Raw genomic sequence first — 19,701 nt, forward strand, 5'->3', positions numbered from 1 at the left:
GGACCTCCGTGCAGCGGAGGCCCAGCCTGTCTGGTCGCCAAAGGATTCCCCGAACCCAGGTAATTTGGGGGATGAAGCAGGAGGAGCATCGCCTGCCGCCCGGTGACCTTAACGGTCAGGCGGCCGGGAAGGGCAGGAGGGCCGCTCGCGTAGGGAGCGAGGCGCCGGGCCCGCCAGGAAGCGGCGGACAGGGAAGCCGGGCGCCCCCTTTCCGCCCTCCCACAGCTCCCGCTCCCGCAACCTCGGGACGTCCGAGCGGGTGGGGCCTGACTCCCAGGCCAGGAAATAGAAGGACTTCGATCTCTAAGGAGGCGGCCGAACCGCACTCTGCCGAGGCCGCCGCCTCACTGGCCCGCACCAAGGACCACCTTTCCCAAGTGACGCGGCTTGGGGGCTACCGGCCCGGTGCATTGTGGGCATTGTAGTCCGGGGCGGCGCGGCCTCGCCTCCCGCGCCGTCCCGGGCTGCGGTCTGGACTACATCTCCCGTCGGCCCGCGCGCCGCCCAGGCCGCCGCGCGAGGCGTCCGCGAGCCGAGAGTCTGCAAGATGGCCGCGTGGGGACGGAGGCGCCTGGGCCCGGGCAGCGGAGGCGCCCGAGAGAGGTGAGCCCGGCGCTGGCGGCCGCCCCGGCGTGAAGCGCAGCGCGCGTGGCCAGCGAGGCCGCCTGTGGCTGCAGCGCCGTCCCTGCCCTCGTCCCCGGGCGCCCCCTTCGCTCCCACCTCCCTCCTCCCTTCCGTCCCTCCGCCGGGCACGCGGGGCTCCGGTGCAGGCCGACCCACAGCCGCGTGGGAGCCGTGCCGAAGCGGCCTCCACGGGGCTCGGGATCTGGAGCGAGGCCGGACCGGGCCGCGCAGGCCCACGGGGCCCGCCTGCTGCCCGCGGGCCGAGCGGCGTCCGGCTGCCGTCGTGCCGGCCACGCTCGTTTCCCGGCTTCGGCCCTGACGTGGCGCGGACGGACTCCGAGGGAGGGCGCCGCGGAGGACGCGGTCCGTTCTGGCCGGCGGCCTCCGCCCTCCCCCGGGGCCGCGGGAGGGGACTCGGCCTCCTTTCGGGCGGCTCCGCGTGCGCCGGCGGGGAAGTCCTGAGTGACCTTTCCAATGAATGGCGCGGGCGGGAGCGGCGCGTCCCTGCCTCCGCGGACTCCGGGGAGGACTGGCTTCGGGGCGCGGCTGCGCGGACGCGCGGGTTCTGCTCCGGGAGGGTGTGCCCGGCCTCGGCGGGGCGCGGGGGAGGCCCGCGCTGGTCAGGGAGGAGCCGTGCTGTGGCTGCTTGGTCTTCGGTGAAGATTGTCGGGAGGCGCCCCCCCCCCCCCCCCCCGCCGCCGCCCTCTCCCGCTCAGTCCTGTGCGTCCTGCTCTCCGGGCGGCTCGTCCATCGTCTCCGCCGGCGCCGGCAGCGGCGTCCGCCCCGGCGGCCCTGGGAGCGGTCCCGGCCGCCTCGATCCCCGGGTTCTGCCTTCCGCTTCTTGGAAAAGCAGTGAATGGCGAGCAGATGTATTTTTGTTCTTCCCCAACTCCGGCCTTGCGTTTCTTAGATCAGACATTGAAAGAAGTGACCTCGAGGATTTCCCCAGTGGTCCTAAAAGCTAGGGAACGTGTCAAGGCCTTCAATGCAAAGATCAGTCCTTTAGTCATAGGAAATAACCTGTCAGAAACCTGGGTAGAAACCGCGGAAAGGGCGTGTTGGGACGCCCCGGCGGGGCTTCAGCTTCGCTGACCTAAGGAATTAGATGCCGGCCCCGCCGCGGCCGAGCGGGACCCAGGGGCCGGGGCTCCCGGCAGCCGAGCAGGGGTTGGGGCTCGGTCCCCATGTGAGGCTTGCAGGAGGCGGCCGAACAGTGATTCTCTCCTCGTTGATGTTTCTAACTCTCCCTCTCCCTGAAACCAATTTAAAAAAAACCATTAAAAGAAAATAAATGAGATATTGGGGATTTTTTTCTCCTTGGTTTGAGACAATCATTAATTCAAAACTGAGTTTGCAAACCAGCAGCCCATAGACTGAATCCATTCCTTGATTATAGGCCCTCCGTTTTAAAGAGAATTTAATTAGTTTCCAGCACTTTCAAATTGCGGGATTTCACACACACACACACCCTCCCCTCGAAAGGCTGCGTGGTGGCCGACTCTTGGTCAGGTCCAGTGCTTTCTGGTTCATCCATCACCCCTCACCTGACGCTTTGACTCATGGCTGTTACCTGCCTGGTCTCCTTAGGTGTCAGGTTGCAGCCTTTGGCCTGGACCGCAGGCCCTGCTCACACCTGCAGATGTGTTAGCCAGCAGTGGCATCTGGTTTGGTGGCTCTCCTTCTGTGTAATGCACTATTGAAGGGGGCCCCTCTGTTTGCCGTCTGCCTTCCAGGTGCCGTGGGGGTGGGAGGACATGGGGACTTCATTTGCCTTGGCTGTGAGGCCCTAGCTGGGGACCTGGTTTCCCTCGGTGTCCCATGTGAGCAAGGAATGGAAACATAATCTTCCCACACACTCTGGCCCCTGCCAGCTAGCTGACTCCTGGGCATCCCTCCATTCCTGCGCTGTGGGTGGGCAGACTGGGTGGGGCAGGCTGGATTAATGGATTGGCAGGCACCGTAGATTATGAGGCCCACGTGTATTATTGGCCCTTAAAACTGAAATGTGGCTGTTTACTGCTCTCTTAAATAACGTTGCTCCATGTCACATTTGTGCTGACTCAGATCTCAGCTCCACATTGTAAGACCACTTCCCTGAGTTGCTGCGCAAACCTGGTTGGCATGTGCTTTATGCTGAAACTGAAGGAAACGGTCTTGCTTGGTGCACGGGCTGAGCAGAGCAATACTTTGGGAGACTTTCCAGAATTGCCAGTGGCTGCAGACTCCACAGCAGGCCTTGCACTTAAAGGCTCCAGTGCCAGGTTGTCCATGAGAATTTCTGTTATCAGCTGTGTGTTAATGATGGTCGAGTTTAGAATACACAGTATATGGATTCTTGCTTCACCTGGTTCTTGAGTCTAGAACTGTGTTACTTCAGTAGCCACTAGTCACATGTGATAGTTACATTTAAATTAATTAAAATTAAGTAAAATGAAAAATTCAGCTCCTCAGTCACACTAGTCACATTTCAGGTGCTGGTAGCCACCGTGGCTGTGACTGTCGTGGGTAGAGATAGGCTTCAGTGCAGGAAGTCCTAGCGACAGGACCCCGCTGGTCTAGACTGAACTAGGAGAGGGTGGAAATAGCAAAATGAAAGCTGCTTGCATGTTGATTTTTCTCTCCACTCCATTAAATCTAGGAAATCAACAATGTTTGTAATGAAGAACATCAGACTCTGAGCTGTAACCTGAATTCTTGTCCAAAATTCAGCACACTGGCAGCGAGCACACGATACAGACTGCCACTTGGCCTGTCGACGTCTTTGAGACACACTTGCCCACCTAGGAAGGCACAGTGCAGGTACCTGTGTGTTCTGCCACTTGGGTGCCAGCCCGGATCAGCTCACAGACGGCCCCGCCTGTCCCCTTGGGCTCCTTGTCTTCATTCACTCGGGGCCCTGCGCACCCTGAGTTCTCCGTGCTTGCTGGAATGTGAGTACAGCCATATGCTCTCAGTTCCTGCATTTATCTGATTCCGATCATGATTTGAGGCAGCAGCACTGTTGGCAGGCCTGGGGTGTTCCGAGGGCCAGGCACGCTGGACTAAATGCTCGGGTTTTAGGGTGAATCACTTTTTGCGCCCTGGCCCTCCCCTGGTTGTGCAGCGTTTTCAGGCAGCCCGTTCGGGGGATTCCTTGCATGTCTTTCACGCTCTGTTCCTTGGTACTTGATCTTTTGACAGCTCTGCTTTAACCTGTGACTCAGACGATGTGGCTCTGGAGGGCTGTGGAGGGTTTGGTTCCCAGTCCAGCTGCACGGAAGGCCCAGGTGCCCCGTGGCAGGTGGCAGGTGGCGCACTCCCCTCATTCTGACCTGGTCCTTTCCTTTTAGCGCTGAAGAACCTTAGGGGTTTGTATTTTATTTCTCCTGAAAGACTCCCATATGGCTCTGCTGTGTGGTTGAAATGTTTGTTTCCTCCTGGTCCAGATGAGCCGTGCACACAGCCTCTGCATCCAGGTCTGTACATGGCAACCAGGAGGGTGGTGGGTCCAGTCCAGCTGGACACACATTCTGATCCCAGAAGTTGGGCATTGTGGGTTAGGGTCTGCTGGGGTGCATCCTCTTAGGCATAAATTTGTTTCCCTTGATTCATTTGAGCAACCTGGAATTCCAGCTGTAGTAACTTGTTAGGCTGCATTCCAGTTCAGGCCCAACTTTCTGAAGAAGAGGAATGATCTTATGTCCAGGGAGATAAGAAGAAGGCTGAGTTTGGCTTCTCTGCCCCAAGCCTCTGTGTGTGTGCATGCATGCGCGTGTGTACATCTGCATGCGTGTGTGTACATCTGCATGCGTGTGTGTACCTGTGCGCGCGCGCATGTGTGTGGGCTTCTGCATGCACCTCAGTGAGTGAGGATAGTGGGAGGAAGGGGAAGGACTCCACAGAGTGAGCACACAGGACCCTCCAGTTGCCACGGTGTTCTGTCCCTGGTGCCAGCGGCAACCATCCGGGCCCAGAGTTCTTGGGAAAGCCCAGAACCACTTAGTAGTCCTAACAGTTCCTTACTCAGGACTGTTCGTTAGGGTAGCCATAGCCACTTGTGACTTTAAAGCATTTGAAGTGTGGCTCATGTGTCTGAGGAACAATGCTTTAATTTTACTTAATGTAAATACTGGGTGGTGCTTCGCAGCGGTCACTGGTTTGGACACCCAGCCCCTCCCCTCCGCTGCAGCAGCCTGGGAGAGCCCACTTAACACCGCAAAGCTGGCTCAGAGTAGCCAGGGGGTTTGCCCTTGGACACAAAGCCAGGGAGCGACTGAGAGGGAACTTGAATGGAGGCCTCTCGATTCCCACACTGGATGCGCTGTGTTCTGTTCTCAGCAGAGAGCTGCTCAGTTACCAGAGCACAGAGGAGGAAGGTGTTCTCTTGCACGTGGAGATGCAGGTGCCAGGTGCCCTGTGAGAGGAAGTTCCTTGACCTGTTTCGAACTGTCCTCCATATTGGGGCTGCATGCCTGTGCCTTTTTGTCCTATCTGGCCCTTAAATCCAAGTATAGAATTTTACTGCTTTCTTTGGCTCTGGATGGAGGAAGCAATTTTTGGTTAGCCAACAGTGGGTTTTCCTAGACTTGGGGGGTAGAGCTCGAATCCAGCACCTCATGTATCATGGGTGACCAAGTGACCATGTGCTTCTTTTTTTAAAAAAATATATTTTATTGATTTTTTACAGAGAGGAAGGGAGAGAGATAGAGAGCTAGAAACATCGATGAGAGAGAAACATCGATCAGCTGCCTCCTGCACACTCCCCACTGGGGATGTGCCCACAACCAAGGTACATGCCCTTGACCGGAATCGAACCTGGGACCTTTCAGTCCGCAGGCCGACGCTCCATCCACTGAGCCACACCGGTCAGGGCGACCATGTGCTTCTTATGTAGGAAGCAACACGACATATGGACCTGGTTTAATTTTCAGCCACCCGTTGTCTTATTGACTAGTTGTTTTTCTCCCGTCACTCATTTCACGCGTACTTCTGCTAATGCCTGTCACGTTCAGGCCCAGTGCTGGGATCCTGGGGTGAAAATACTTCCTCCGCTTTCAGGGACCAGAATCAACAGCCTTTTGTAGTTCGGATGGGAGCTCACACCTCAGTCCTGCCTGTGAGCCCGGGCCCGGAGGAAATGGGCCGAAAGCAAGTGCTCCACCCTGGTGACATTTGGCTCTGGTTCTAGGAAAGGGCACCGGGCGGTGCTTACTTGCGTGAACGGAGCTGGGATCTCCTCCTCTGCACTGAGGACTGGGGAGTGAGGCCCACACGCACCTCAGCTGGAAGTTGCGCTCGGCTCACCGAGCTGGGCTACTCCCCACGCAGGTTTCTCGCAGGCACTCGCTGCCCGAGCGGAGGGCTGCTTCTGTTCCCTGGGTTTTGGGGGCCCCGTAGCTCTCTGGTCTCTTCACCCCAAGGATATAAGGGCTGTTGAACAATATTTCTCCCTGAAAATTTTTATAATGTTCCCATTATAAAAGAAGCACATATTTATATTTTTTAATACAGAATTCTAAGTATGAGGAAAAAATTAAGAATCACCTGCTAGGCCACTATTTAAACAAAACCATTATTGACCATTTTTGTGTATAGCACCTTTGATGGCCCCCCCTCATATAATTTTTCTTGAATTTTTAAAAATTATATTAAACACATCAGAAGTATATTTCTGACAAGTCTGAAACTAGCTACCATATGTATGATCCTTGAAGCTGTTATGCTAAATGATAGAAGCTGGTCACAAAAGCAGTGCACGGATGAGTGCAGGTATATGGAGGGCCCAGACTAGGCAGCCCACAGAGTCAAGCAGTAGATGGATGTTGCCAGGGGCTGGGGAGGTAGGGAATGAGGATGACAGGGCTCTTCAGGGTGATGAAATGTCCTAAAATTGATTGTGGTCATTGCACAACTGGGTGAAAGTGCTGAGCCGTTGAATTGTACACTCAAGTGGGTGAATTCCATGGTGTGTGCATTTTGTCTCAATAAAGCCATTACCTTAAAAAGTACAAATCAGATCCCCAATGAGCTCCCACCTCACACCATCAGGATGGCTAATGTGAAACACAACCGTATGGGTGAGGCTGTGGGGAGGTGGGATTGGTGCTGAGAATGTCAAGTGGTGCGGCGCTGTGGAGAGCAGGATGGCGTTCCTCAGAAAAGGGGAAAATAGAACTACCACCTAACAATTCCATTTCTAGGTATATATCCAAAGAGATTGAAAGCAGAGACTCAAACATATTTTTACATCCATGTTCACAGCATTCAAAACTAGAGGCCCAGTGCACAAATTTGTGCACGGGTGGGGTCCCTCGGCCGGGCTGGCGATCATGGCCAATCAGGACCAGCCTGCCATGGGGAAGGACTGTGGGAGGTTGGCCCGCCACGGGAGGTTAGCTATGGGAGCACACTGACCCCCATGGGCAGCTCCTGTGTTGAGCGTCTGCCCCCTGGTGGTCAGTGCGTCATCATAGCGACGGGTCAACCAGTCATTAGGTCGACCAGTTGTAATGGTCACTTAGGCTTTTATATATATGCTAGAGGCCCGGTGCACAAAAATTTGTGCACTGGGCGGGGGGGGGTCCCAGCCCGGCCTGTGCCCTCTCGCAGTCTGGGACCCCTCGGGAGATAACGACCTGCTGGCTTAGGCCTGCTCCCAGGTGGCAGAGGGCACGCCCAATCCCTAAGTGCAGCCCCTGGTCAGGCTCAGAGCCGGGCCGATTGGGGAGTTGGGGCACCGCCCCGTCATGCACAGAACAGGGCAGATCGGGAGGTTGCGATGCCACCCTCAGTCATGCTCAGGGTAGGGCCGATTCGGGGGTTGGGGCACCGCCCCCTGTCACACTCAAGGCAGGGTCAATGGGGAGGTTGCGGCGCCACCCCCTGTCATGCACAGAGCAGGGCTGATCAGGGGGTTGGGGCGCTGCCCCCTATCACTCAAAGAGCAGGGCCGATCAGGGGGTTGGGGCGCTGCCCCCTGTCACACACAGAGCAGGGTCGATCAGGGGGTTGGGGAGCTCCCCCCTGTCATGCACAGAGCAGGGCTGATCAGGGGGTTGAGGAGCTTCCCCCTGTCACTCACAGAGTAGGGCTGATAGGGGAGTTGGGGCACTGCCCCCTGTCACACACAGAGCAGGGCGGATCAGGGGGCTGGGGCGCTGCACCCTGTCACACTCAGGGCAGGGCCAATGGGGAGGTTATGGCTCTACCCTGTTACACACAGAGCAGGGCCGATCAGGGGATTGGGGAGCTCCCCCATATCAGGCACAGAGCAGGGCTGATCAGGGGGTTGGGACGCCTTCCCCTGTCACGAACAGAGCAGGGTGGATAGGGAGGTTGTGGCCCTGCCCCCTGTCACACACAGAGCCGCAGGGCGATCAGGGGGTTTGGGCGCTGCCCCCTGTCACGCTGATCCCGGTGCCTGGAGCCTCGCTGCTCCACTGATCCCGGTGCTGGGAGGCGTATTACCCTTTTACTATATAGGATAGAGGCCTGGCGCACGGGTGGGGGCCGGCTGGTTTGCCCTGAAGGGTGTCCTGGATCAGGGTGGGGGTCCCCACTGGGGTGCCTGGCCAGTCTGGGTGAGGGGCTGAGGGCTGTTTTCCGGGTGGCGAGTGACTAAAGCTCCCAACCGCTCCTTGTTTTCTTTTTTTTTTTTTTTTTTTTTATTCTGGGCCAGCTTTAGCTCTGAGGCCTCACTGCTGAAAACATCGATACAAAGTTTCGGTCCGCCTGGCTTTCAGTCCAGCTGGTTTCTGGAGTTTTGTTTATCTTCTTATTTGCAACATAGTACATAGTAGCTTAGAGTTGTAGCTCAGAGGCCGGCAAGTGAGGTGGGGAACGTTGGAGTCCGCAGCAAGCAAGCCTCATGCTCCCTTCAGTGCCTGGCTGCCGGCCGCCATCTTGGCTGACAGTTAATTTGCATATACTCACTGATTAGCCAATGAAAAGGGTAGCGGTCGTACGCTAATTACCATGTTTCTCTTTTATTAGTGTAGACTAGAGGCCCGGTGCACGAAAATTCGTGCACTCGGGGCAGGAGGGGCATCCCTCAGCCCAGCCTGTACCCTCTCACAGTCTGGGGCCCAATGGGGGATGTCTGACTGCGGCTTAGGCCCACTTTCTGGGAGATTGGGCCTAAGCTGGAAGTCAGACATCCCTCTGGCAGCTGGGAGCCCTTGGGGGATGTCTGACTGCAGCTTAGGCTCGCTCCCCACAGGATTGGGCCTAAGCTGCAATCTGACATCCTTAGCACTGTTGAGGTGGGAGAGGCTCCTGCCACCGCCACTGTGCTCCCAGCCATCATCCCGGCTTGTGGCCAAGCAGAGCTCCCCCTGTGGAAGTGCACTGACCACCAGGGGACAGCTCCTGAATTGAGTGCATGCCCCCTGGTGGTCAGTGCACATCATAGCAACCAGTCATTCTTGGTGGTTCTGCCATTAGGGTCAATTTGCATATTACTCTTTTATTATATAGAATAAATAGCTGGAAGGTGGAAATAACTTAAGTGTCCATTGATGGATGAAGAGAGAAACAAAATGTGGTTTATACATACATTGGAATATTATTCACCCTTGAAGGAAGGAAGTTCTGACACGTGCTGTATAACAGATGAACCTTGAAAACATTGTGCCAAGTGAAGTAAGCCAGTCACAAGAGGACAAACCCGTATGATTCCACTTACACACGGTGCCTAGAACAGTCACTCATGTTTATAAAGACAGAAGTGGAATGGCAGGGTAGGTGGGAGTTGTTTGATGGGGACAGAGTTTCAGTTTCGCAAGATGAAAAGGTTCTGGAGACAGGTTGCATGACAATATGAATGTACTTACCAATACTGAACTGCACATTAAAAGTGGTTAAGATAGTACATTTTTGTGTGTGTATTTTACCATATTTTAAAAAAATTAATAAACCTGTGTACTCACCACTAAGCTTAAGAAATAGAAAACTAGCATCACCCTGGCCCATGTGTCTCCCCCCAGGCAGAGGCACCTTGCTCTCCTGAGTTGTCTGTCCTCTGCTTGCTTCTCTTCACAGTCAGCACACAGAAACCCTTTAGTCTGTGCTTTAGGATTGAGTGTGAAATGCCCCTGCGTGGGTCCTGCACCTGCTCCGCCTCTGCCTCCGCCTCACCTGAGGGGTGCGCTGCCAAGCGTGCAGCCGGAACTCCTCCACCTTCGTCTGGAGGACGGCACATTGATGGGGGCCAGACAGTGCTGCTCTGAGCATCCTGTGCAGCTAGATTTGGGGACCCCATGTTGGTGACTACTTCTACAATCCCAGATGCCTTTGAAATCATCCTTGCAGTGGGTCAGGAGACCAGGAGGGGCCCAGATCCCAGGGGAAGTGGAGTCTGTCTTGCAGTCCTCGTGGCTGATCAGTGGTTCCCAAACTTATTTGGCCTACCGCCCCCTTTCCAGAAAAAATATTACTCAGCCCCTGGAAATTAATTTTTTTTAAATTTTAATAGCAGTTACTCATCGCCCCCAAATGCACCTGTGGCCATCACCGCCCTCCTGGATCGCTGCAGCGCCCACCGGGGGGCAGTAGCGCCCACTTTGGGAATCACTGTGGCTGATCCTTCTCGAGGCGCCTTGTCCTGGGAAGGCCGTGTTTGTGGGCTCCTCTGATGAGTGTTTCCCAGCACTGCCCGAGCTGGAGTCGGTTCCGAGGAGGAGGGAGGGTCTCGGGTCTCGGCTGACCAGTTGAAGGTGGAGGAGGAGCAGGTTCAAGAGCCCGTCCTAGTGTAGTGTCTGCAGCTGCCGCTCGAGCTCCGATAGGTGGGAGCGGCTCCCCTGGCTGTTGGCCAGGCAGTGAGGCCAGCCTGGGAGAGGTGTCTGGGAGAGCAGCCCTGCTCTGTAAGTACTGACTGAAGTGCTTCCGTCCCCTCCCCAGTGACATAGTCCTCAGGTATTTGTTTATCTGTCCAGGAGGGTCCTGTGCATATAAAAGCAAATGTTTACCATTTAAAAATTTCACTAAAGGCAGTATACCATAAACACTGCTGTGTAACTGACGCTTAACTTCCTTTCTTAGAGACTTTTCCATTCTCAGTGCTTTCTCTCTCTTTTTAGAACACTTTATTATGCTCCCTTACTGATAATTTCACAACTGCAGTAAAAAGCTAAAATACAGTCTCTTAGGAAGCCTGGATCACATGAGCTTTTCTGCAATCTTCTTTCATGGGCTAGGTTCATGGGGGTTGGCTGAACTGGTTCAAGGCAACCTTCTGATTGGATGCTTTCCTGGTTGGGTTACATTTGACCCAGAAACAACCAAGCCGTGTGTGTGTGTGGGTGGGTGTGGGTGTGGGTGTGGGTGGCAGGGGCACTGGGTAGCTGGGCTGTTGTGTGGGTGGGTGTGGGTGTGGGTGGCAGGGGCGCTGGGTGGGCTGTTTGTGTGGGGGGGGGCAGGGGCGCTGGGTAGCTGGGCTGTTGTGTGGGTGTGGATGGCTGGGTAGCTGGGCTGTTTTGTGTGTGGGTGTGGGTGTGGGTGTGGGTGGCTGGGTAGCTGGGCTGTTGTGTGGGTGTGTGTGTGTGTGTGGGTGGCAGGGGTGCTGGGTAGCTGGGCTGTTGTGTGGGTGTGTGTGTGTGTGGGTGGGTGTGGGTGGGGGGCAGGGGTGCTGGGTAGCTGGGCTGTTGTGTGTACGGGGGGCAGGGGGCGCTGGGTAGCTGGGCTGTTGTGTGGGTGGGTGTGGGTGGGTGGGTGGCAGGGGCGCTGGGTAGCTGGGCTGTTGTGTGGGTGTGTGTGTGTGTGGGTTTGTGTGTGTGTGGGTGGCAGGGGTGCTGGGTAGCTGGGCTGTTGTGTGGGTGTGTGTGTGTGTGTGGGTGGCAGGGGTGCTGGGTAGCTGGGCTGTTGTGTGGGTGTGTGTGTGTGTGGGTTTGTGTGTGTGTGGGTGGCAGGGGTGCTGGGTAGCTGGGCTGTTGTGTGTATGGGGGGGCAGGGGGCGCTGGGTAGCTGGGCTGTTGTGTGGGTGTGTGTGTGTGTGTGGGTGGCAGGGGTGCTGGGTAGCTGGGCTGTTGTGGACATGACTCTCCTGGGCATCCTTCGCCAGCAGGTTTCTGAAGTGCCCGCCATGCAGAATGGAATCTGGTGATTGGGGACGTTTTTAAAACCTACATTTGCAGGGTCTGATGGTGTCCCAACTGCCACAGCCCAGGTGGAGGGGCAGGTGCTGACTGCTTGGTGGCTGGCCTCTGGCAAAGGGGGCCTCCTGGTTGTCCATGCAGGTTTGTTTTGAGCCATGCTGTTTCCTTTTTGTACATAGGGTCCTAGGAATCTTCTCTAGGCTCCAGATTCCATGCTTTCCAGTGGACACATCCCTCGCTGCACTGGGGGGGTGGCGGCTCTGGCCGTGTGTGGGCACCGCCCGCTGGGCTGGCCGCGGGCCTGCCTGGTGTGAAGGTGCCGGGAGGTTACTTCAGTGTGGTTGTGCTCTTGTCTGCACACTGTGGAGGGTCGGTTTGCGATGACAGTAGGAGTGCGGATGCTTTGACAGGCTGTGTGCACGAGGTGAGTGCACTGTGCCCACGCATGCTCCTCAGAGCCATGGTGTTCGGGACTGCCCGCAGCTGAAGGCCTGTGAGCTCGCCGTCGCTCCTGTGCTGTTGGGCGGACGGTGGGCGAACTCACATCCTCCAGGCTCCGTGGGACCCAGGACACACTCATCTGTTTTGACAATGACGGGAGGGCTTTGCCTCCCACTCCTACCTGAGGAACCCGAGAGCCCACCAGGATGGCTGGGAAGGCGGGCCTGGGCGGGTGTGGGTGCAGCTGGGCTTACAGAGGCCAGGGCAGCGGGGAAGGAGCTGGGGAGGGCTCGGTTAGCACGGGGTGGGGTGGGATCTGCCCACTGTGTTTCCAGATGAAGTAGGATATCCAGGTGCTGTGGTTCCAACTAGCATTTTCTTGTAAGTCCAACAGTATTTTTCCTAACAGAATGGCTATAATCCGAAGGTAGCTTTGGGGTTTGTCAGGAACATCTGTAATCTCGGCCTTGATACCTGCATTTTGCTTTGAGTGTCCCAGAGGACTCGGTGGCCAGAAAGCTCGCCTCGGACGCCCGCAGCAGCCTCTGTCCCGGCCTCACTGTGGTAGTTAGCCGGACACACAGCTGACTTGGAAGTGTTGCCTCTTCATGAATGAGTTGACCACCGTCTCCCCCGCCCCCCCCCCCCCCCCCCCCCCCCGCAATTCCCTTGTTCTTGTCTCTCCCTCTGCCTCTCTTGGCTAATGAACTGAGAACACAAAGGAAGCCTCTGGGCCAGGGGTGACACCTGGAAACCAGCCTCCTCCGCCCCCGGGGAACGGGGACAGCAGCCGGTTCCAGGTGGTCCGAGTAGGGTTTCTTCTTTGCCACCTTCAGTGCTGAACCCTGCCTGGGAGTAATCATTGAAATGGCCTCTTGTTTATCTCTCTGAATTAAAATCAAATGGAAAAACTCCATAAAGGCCTTCCCAGGGAAAACCCAACATTTCTCATTTCATAAACTTCCGGTGGGTTCTTACAGAAACGCTCGTCACCGCACCGGAAAGGCAGCCCTGGCCACGGGCACACGCAGCAGGTGCTCTGACAGCGTCCCATGTTGAGGAGGCTTGTCCGACCCCCGGGGAAGGACGGCTCCCCAGGGCCCAGTCTCATGAGGCTGGTGACTTTGCTGCGTAGGAGGCTTCCCTGAGCCTGGCTGAATGCAGATCAGAGCTCCCTCCGCCTGAGCCCCAGGCATGCAGGGCCCTCTCAGCGGAGCTCCTCCCACTGCCCTTGGTGGCACTGCCGGCCCAGTCCCAGTGACTCCTCATTTCTGACGTGACCACAGGAGAGCGAAACATCAGCCAGAGCGTGAACCTACCTCTGCGGATCGCGCCTGTGTATCGCTGGATAGTCCCGCTTTCCGCTCTCGTCCTTGTTCCTTAGCGTCTGCCCAGCAGTCCCGTCCCCACCCGCCCTACCATGGAGTTGCTTTCATCTTGGAAGGGGCCTGGGACTCCCTTCCTGCTGCACTCAGGTCTGGGCAATGATCATTGACTTATTACTATTTTATTGTTGTTTATCCTCACCCGAGGATAATTTTCCCATTGAATTTTTTTTCTTTTTTTAATTTTCTTTTTTTAAAAAATATATTTTATTGATTTTTTTTTTACAGAGAGGAAGGGAGAGGGATAGAGAGGGATAGAGACTTAGAAACATCGATGAGAGAGAAACATCGATCAGCTGCCTCCTGCACACTCCCCACTGGGTATGTGCCCACAACCAAGGTACATGCCCCTTACTGGAATCGAACCCAGGACACTTGAGTCTGCAGGCCGACGCTCTATCCACCGAGCCAGTCAGGGCTTTTCTTAGAGAGTGGAGCAGGCGGGGTTTGGGGGGTGCAGAGAGAGGGAAACGTTGATGTGAGAGAGATACATCGATTGGTTGCCTCCTGTACATGCCCCAACTGGGGCCGGGGATCAAACCTGCAACTGAGGTACATGACCAGAATCAAACCCGAGTCTGTGGGCGGACACTTCTAACCCCTGAGCCAAACCAGCTAGGGCTGTTGTTTTAAGATTTTTATTGATTTTTAGAGAGAGAGGGAGAGAAGCATTTATGTGAGAGTAAAACATTGATGAGCTGCCTCCTGCACACACCCCACCAGGGATGGAGCCCAAAAACCCAAGCATGAGCCCTGACGGGGAATAGAACCAGCAACCCTTCGGTGCCTGGGATGATGCCCAACCGATTGGCCAGGGCAAAGGGCTGCTTTTCACTGAGGCATGTGATGAGGTGGCTCTGCATAGCCTGGTGGTAATAGGGATTAAGCAGCTTGATCCGGCCTCAAGAGCTGTGTCTAGCAGTGTCCTGTCAGAGGCTGGGCTAAAGAAGACTTCTGATCAGATGAACAGATAACACAGAGCTAGGAGAAAAGTAGCTATGCTAGACAGCTGTGTGGAGATTCAGAAAGATCAGGACAGGCCGCAACAAGCCAAACGAAAATGACAGGTGTGTACAGGTGTGTACAGGTTTGCAATGAGGTTTGCCGTCAGGAGTGTGGGAAGAGTGCTCTGGGTGGGAAGTCTGCATTAGAGAGGCCTCAGGCTGAGAATCTGGAAACTGCCTCCCTGCTGCTGTTTGGCCTTGATGTGTAAGGCTCCACTTTGAGGATCCTGTTACCCATCCCTGGGCGGGGGGGGGGGGGGGGGGGGGGGGGCGCGGTGGGGGGTCCGATCAGCTCAGCCCCTAGGAGTGGGTCTTTGTGAGACTAAATCCAGTCCTGGCCTACAGGTCAGCATGGGCTCCCAGGTCCACTAAGTGTCAGTCATTGCTGTTCTTGAGATGTCTCTTTTCCTGATTAAATAAAGGGCTTGCTCGCTAAGCAGTGTGCTGGGGTGCTTGGGGGCGCCGGCCTGGGGAGGGCCAGGGGACTTTGTGCAGCGTGTCCTTCCATGAGGGTCAGAGGAGTTTGGTTCTCAGTCGCCCAGGACAAAAGTGCCCTGCAGGCCAGAGGGGACTGGTTTTGAGCCATGCACAGGCAGGGTGTTGGGTGGTCTCTGCCTCAGGCCCTGCGGTTGCGCTGACTTCACCCTGCTCACCTTGGGCTTCTGTGTTGGGGGTGTTAATGCGATCCGGGGCTGACCTCATCCTTGTTTCCTGGGAGCTCAGCTAACTCAGACCTGTCCATCCCCTGCAGCAGACCAACCGCCTGGCGCAGTGTATACTGCAAGTTGTCATTTAGAGATTAGGGTACTCCTGCACCTTTTAATAGTCCGTTAGTTTCTTTCAGAAAAACAGTTCTTCACTGATGATCCCGAGTATTGGGTTCTAAGGGTGATAGAAACCTAAGTGAGATGTGGCGTTTTCAAGAGCGCAGGCTCTCGGCTGAGCTGAGGCCAGACCCCGCCTCAGTGCCTTCCCCTCAGTGTCTCAGCAAAGAAACCTAGTAAGTGCTCCCAGCTAACTCTTGTCTTGTTCTTGCCCCTCCCTCCTAAGGGTGAGCTTGTCGGCCACAGACTGTTACATTGTGCACGAGATCTACAATGGGGAGAACGCGCAAGACCAGTTTGAGTATGAGCTGGAGCAGGCCCTGGAAGCCCAGTACAAGTACATCGTGATCGAGCCCACCCGCATCGGCGATGAGACCGCGCGCTGGATCACCGTGGGCAACTGTCTGCACAAGACCACCGTGCTGGCGGGCACCGCTTGCCTCTTCACCCCACTGGCACTGCCCCTAGATTACTCCCACTACATCTCCCTGCCCGCGGGCGTGCTGAGCCTGGCCTGCTGCACTCTCTACGGCATCTCCTGGCAGTTTGACCCCTGCTGCAAGTACCAAGTGGAGTACGACGCCTATAAACTGTCCCGCCTGCCCCTGCACACACTCACCTCCTCCACCCCCGTGGTGCTGGTCCGGAAGGACGACTTGCACAGAAAGAGACTGCACAACACGATAGCGCTCGCCGCCCTGGTGTACTGTGTAAAGAAGGTGTATGAGCTCTACGCCGTATGATCGCACGCCCTGAGGGAGCAGGCAGCCGGCCCACAGGAGACAGCAGAGTATGCAGGTCGCACAGGAACATTTTTTTGCTCCATGAGGCAATGGAGCCCGGGAAGGTGTTTGGTTTAATAGTTGTTATTTTTTAAAAATAACACAGATCACAAATGTACCAAGGGTTTTTTCAACTCGCCTCACTAAGCTGTGGATTTCTGCAACCCACAGGGAGTCTGAGGCCATGGGATTCTGACTGGGCATGGAATGTTGATGGGAGCTGAGGGGGGTGAGTGTGCTGGGGTGGGGTCTTGAAGTTTATTGTTTAACTACCTTCCAGAGCCAACCAGAAGCAATTGACCATTAAAATGATGAGAATTTCAATTCCAGGTGTCTTTGCTTTTCATGACTGTGCCAGTAGCTGCTGCAGTCGGCCCGTGGATGGCACCAGAGGCTTCCCTGCGTCTGGCTGCAGCTGGTGTCAGCACGTGAGTAGAGCAGGCCCTGAACAGGGCAGGCTTAGACCCAGCCAGAGACATCTCCTCTCTCACCTGGCCTTGCTTCCCAGGCTAGCACTGCTCAACGCCGTGCAGGGACGGGGCAGGGGAGCGTGACAGGCCTGGAGGTCCCCGGGCCTCTGGTGCATGTGCACAACTGGGGTCTGACCTCTTGCCCAGGTTTGGATTTAGGACAACGAGAAGCTCACGTCTGCACCTGTTTAACCGTTTGAGTCCCAAGCAGTGCAGTCGACATAAAATAAAACAAGCGCTATCACGCTGTTTGGGTCTTTTCGTACTCATTTAGAGAAAGCGCGGTTGCGCTGTTTGGGATTCTTCGACAGTGTTTTTTCAATGCCCCCTGGGACTCAAACGGTTAAAGCACTGGAGCTGTTCCTCACGTGCCCTGAGCAGGCCTGTTCCCAGGTGCCCACCGAAAGGCCTGTGAGCACCACCTCCCACTTTCCCTCTAAGCCTTGCGTAAATGGAATTATCCCTCCACGAAGAAGTTGGGCCCCTGCCTTAACGGCAGCTTTCCCAAGACCTGCTCTCAGCCATCCCTGAGCTATGGAAGGGTCAGGGCCCATCCGCGAGGTCATCCTGGAGAGCAATGCCGATCTGTACGAAGGCCTCAGGCGATGGACGTTTTTTCTAGACCCAGAGCTTTAAAGGTGAAAGGCACCCATGGTGGGGCAAGCCCTTGAGATCTTGCTCCTGGGCAGCCTGGTTCAGATAAACTCACAGAAATTCAAAAACAAAACAAGGAGCCCATGGCCACCAGCTGGAGAGACTGCTTGAACTCTAAGGGCTCTGGAGACACTAATCACTCGGTTGAGTGCCAGGGGCCAGAAACCGTGTTGGGTAAACACTACTGTTTCCATGGTGGTCTGGTCACTGGGACCTGGCAAATTGTCAGTGATCCCAGACAGACCTCAGCTCAACTGTGCGATGCCCGCGACTGGGCTGCCTGACTGCTGGCCCCTGAGCCTGCTGGGCAGGAAGGGTACGTGTTGTAATAGCCCAGATTTGGACTTGGAGCCCCATGCCCTGCCTGCAAATCAGGTTTCCTGGGGGAGGCAGATAGACGCAGACAAGCAGTGCCATCCCAGGCCTGCTGAGCAGCAGCCCTCGCCAGAAACGGAGGCCAGGTGCACGGCACAAAGTGATTGCTGTCGGGCGGACCAGCCCCGGTTCTGAAATGCCACCTTAACTGTGTCCATGCTGGAGTGAGCACAGACTAGCTGAGCGGTGCCCCAGGCAGGGAAGGAGCCGTAGAGCCACCTCCCACATCGGGGTGTCTGGCCCTCTGCTGGTGCCCCATGTACCTATTCTGCCACCTTCCACCTAGACACAGCTGACACGGGTCATGCTCACGTTACCAGGCCACAGCGCTCTTGAAGAAACGAAATAGCTGCCACCTGAGAGGAAGCAGAGGCCAGGTGAGGTGGGCCTCCTCTGCTGAGTCCACAGGCATGAGCCCCGTGTGTGTGCTTGTGACTGGGTCATGCCGTTGACCTAGTACCCGAGTCTGGTTTTAACTACCTGCCTTCCTCCAATTTCAGAGAAGAGCAAACTTGGACGGTCTCTCTTCTTGGTCCCGTCTGTCAGCTCCCTCCAGAGCAGTATGCACATCTGGTTCGGCAGCTGTCAGTCCCTGAGGGGGAGAAGGGAGCTCTCTGCTCAGTGCTGCTGGGAGCCAGGCCGAGTGTCCGGCAGCTGCGCCCTTGGCACAGGTGTGCACAGCCTCTGTCGGGAAAAACTCATTCGGTTTTGTTTTTCAGACTCTGATTTTGGCATAAAGCACAGGACAGTGAAACGCCAAGAATCTTGTAAAGTGGAAGGTGTCTTTGAACTTTATCTGAAGGCAGAACTAAGAATTGTGCTTTTCCAACCTACCCATCAGAAGCAAGAATAAAAGATGGGAAAACCACCTTCAAGGACAGAAGAGAGAAACTGGACACCACTACCCCTGGGGGCAGACATTCAAACGTGGGTTTGAGCCAAAGGCCAGGCCTGACCCAGCTCCCCTCTTTGGGATGCTCTTGTGCGGGGTGCACTCACCCTCAGACAGCTGCTCACTGCCATCCCCGTCACAGCGCCGCAAGCCCCACCTTTACCAAACCTGCTTTCCAGGGAGCGGCACCCAGGAGGGCTTAGGTGTAACCTGGGCATCAGAGAGCCCCGAGCCACCGGCCCCTCAGTCCACCTCCTAGTTGCTGAGGGCAGAGCATCTGTGGTGCGAGCACACCTGTGGTACCTCAGACCCTGCCGACCTGAGAGCCAAGCAGTGGACCTAACTAGTTTTAATGGATTTGTTTGTATTCTATCACTTTTTATTTATACGGTAGAATACAAAGTTTCTATAATAAGCCTTAGACAGTGAGCTGCGTATGTAAAAAAAAAATGTTAGGCAGCACAGCCCATGGGCTCAGTGGTTGAGCATCGACCTGTGAGCAGGAGGTTGATCCCCGTCAGAGCACATACGCGGGTTGCAGGTTCCATCCCGTGTGAGGGTGCAGGAGGCAGCTGATCAACGGCTCTTCAATGTTTCTCTCCCCCTCTCTCTGAAATCAATAAAAATATATTTTAAAAACCATAGAACGTTAGGCAAGTAAACACTCAGTGATAGTCAATGTGGTCCACATGTCATAGATAGGTTGAGACCCTTTTTGTCTGCTCCAAGCTGCTTCCCAGCCTACACCTGAGGCCACTGTTGCAGCTGCTCCCAAACCACTCACCTCCACACACAGCCACAGCCATGGCCACCGCCTGGAGGGCAGTGCACCCCACCGGCCCCCGCTGCTGGCCATTTACTTAATGGAGAGGAAAGGACAGCACCCAGACAGGGCCCTTTAGAAAGTACAGCCAAGGCGTGTCCAGGGAGAGCTGTTCTCATCCCACCTACAGAGACAGCGTCCTGGCTGCCTCCGAGGGATGCTGGCGTTGGCGTGTCTGACCAGCCAGGCGTCAGCGTGGCGCCACTGCCGGCTCCAGTCCACCCTTTCCCCACGCCAGGAGGGAGGGAGCTGGTTTCTGAGGAAAGTGAAAAGCCATGTGTCGCGTGTATATCCATCCACATTCCAGCCACGGGTCCTGGGATGGATGTGTGGGCGCGTGGGAGCTGGGGTAGGTCGC

At 55.8% G+C, this 19,701-nt stretch overlaps 1 protein-coding gene across 2 annotated transcripts; it reads left to right on the forward strand.

Moving 5' to 3' along the window:
- Positions 1–508: 508 nt before the first annotated feature.
- On the forward strand, positions 509–16,453 carry TMEM11 (transmembrane protein 11). 2 transcript variants are annotated; one of them, XM_070395434.1, is made up of 2 exons: positions 509–603; positions 15,574–16,453. In XM_070395434.1, the coding sequence occupies exons 1-2, from the start codon at positions 548–550 to the stop codon at positions 16,088–16,090; spliced, it is 573 nt and encodes a 190-aa protein (XP_070251535.1). In that variant the 5' UTR covers positions 509–547; the 3' UTR covers positions 16,091–16,453. The 2 variants fall into 2 exon arrangements, with proteins under 2 accessions (XP_070251535.1, XP_070251536.1); XM_070395435.1 differs by lacking the exon at positions 509–603 and adding an exon at positions 3,331–3,554.
- Positions 16,454–19,701: the final 3,248 nt, after the last annotated feature.

Source organism: Myotis yumanensis, unplaced genomic scaffold (genome assembly GCF_028538775.1).
Source record: "Myotis yumanensis isolate MYYU_CA2020_CCGP unplaced genomic scaffold, mMyoYum1.0.hap1 SCAF_16, whole genome shotgun sequence".
Lineage (NCBI taxonomy): Eukaryota > Metazoa > Chordata > Mammalia > Chiroptera > Vespertilionidae > Myotis > Myotis yumanensis.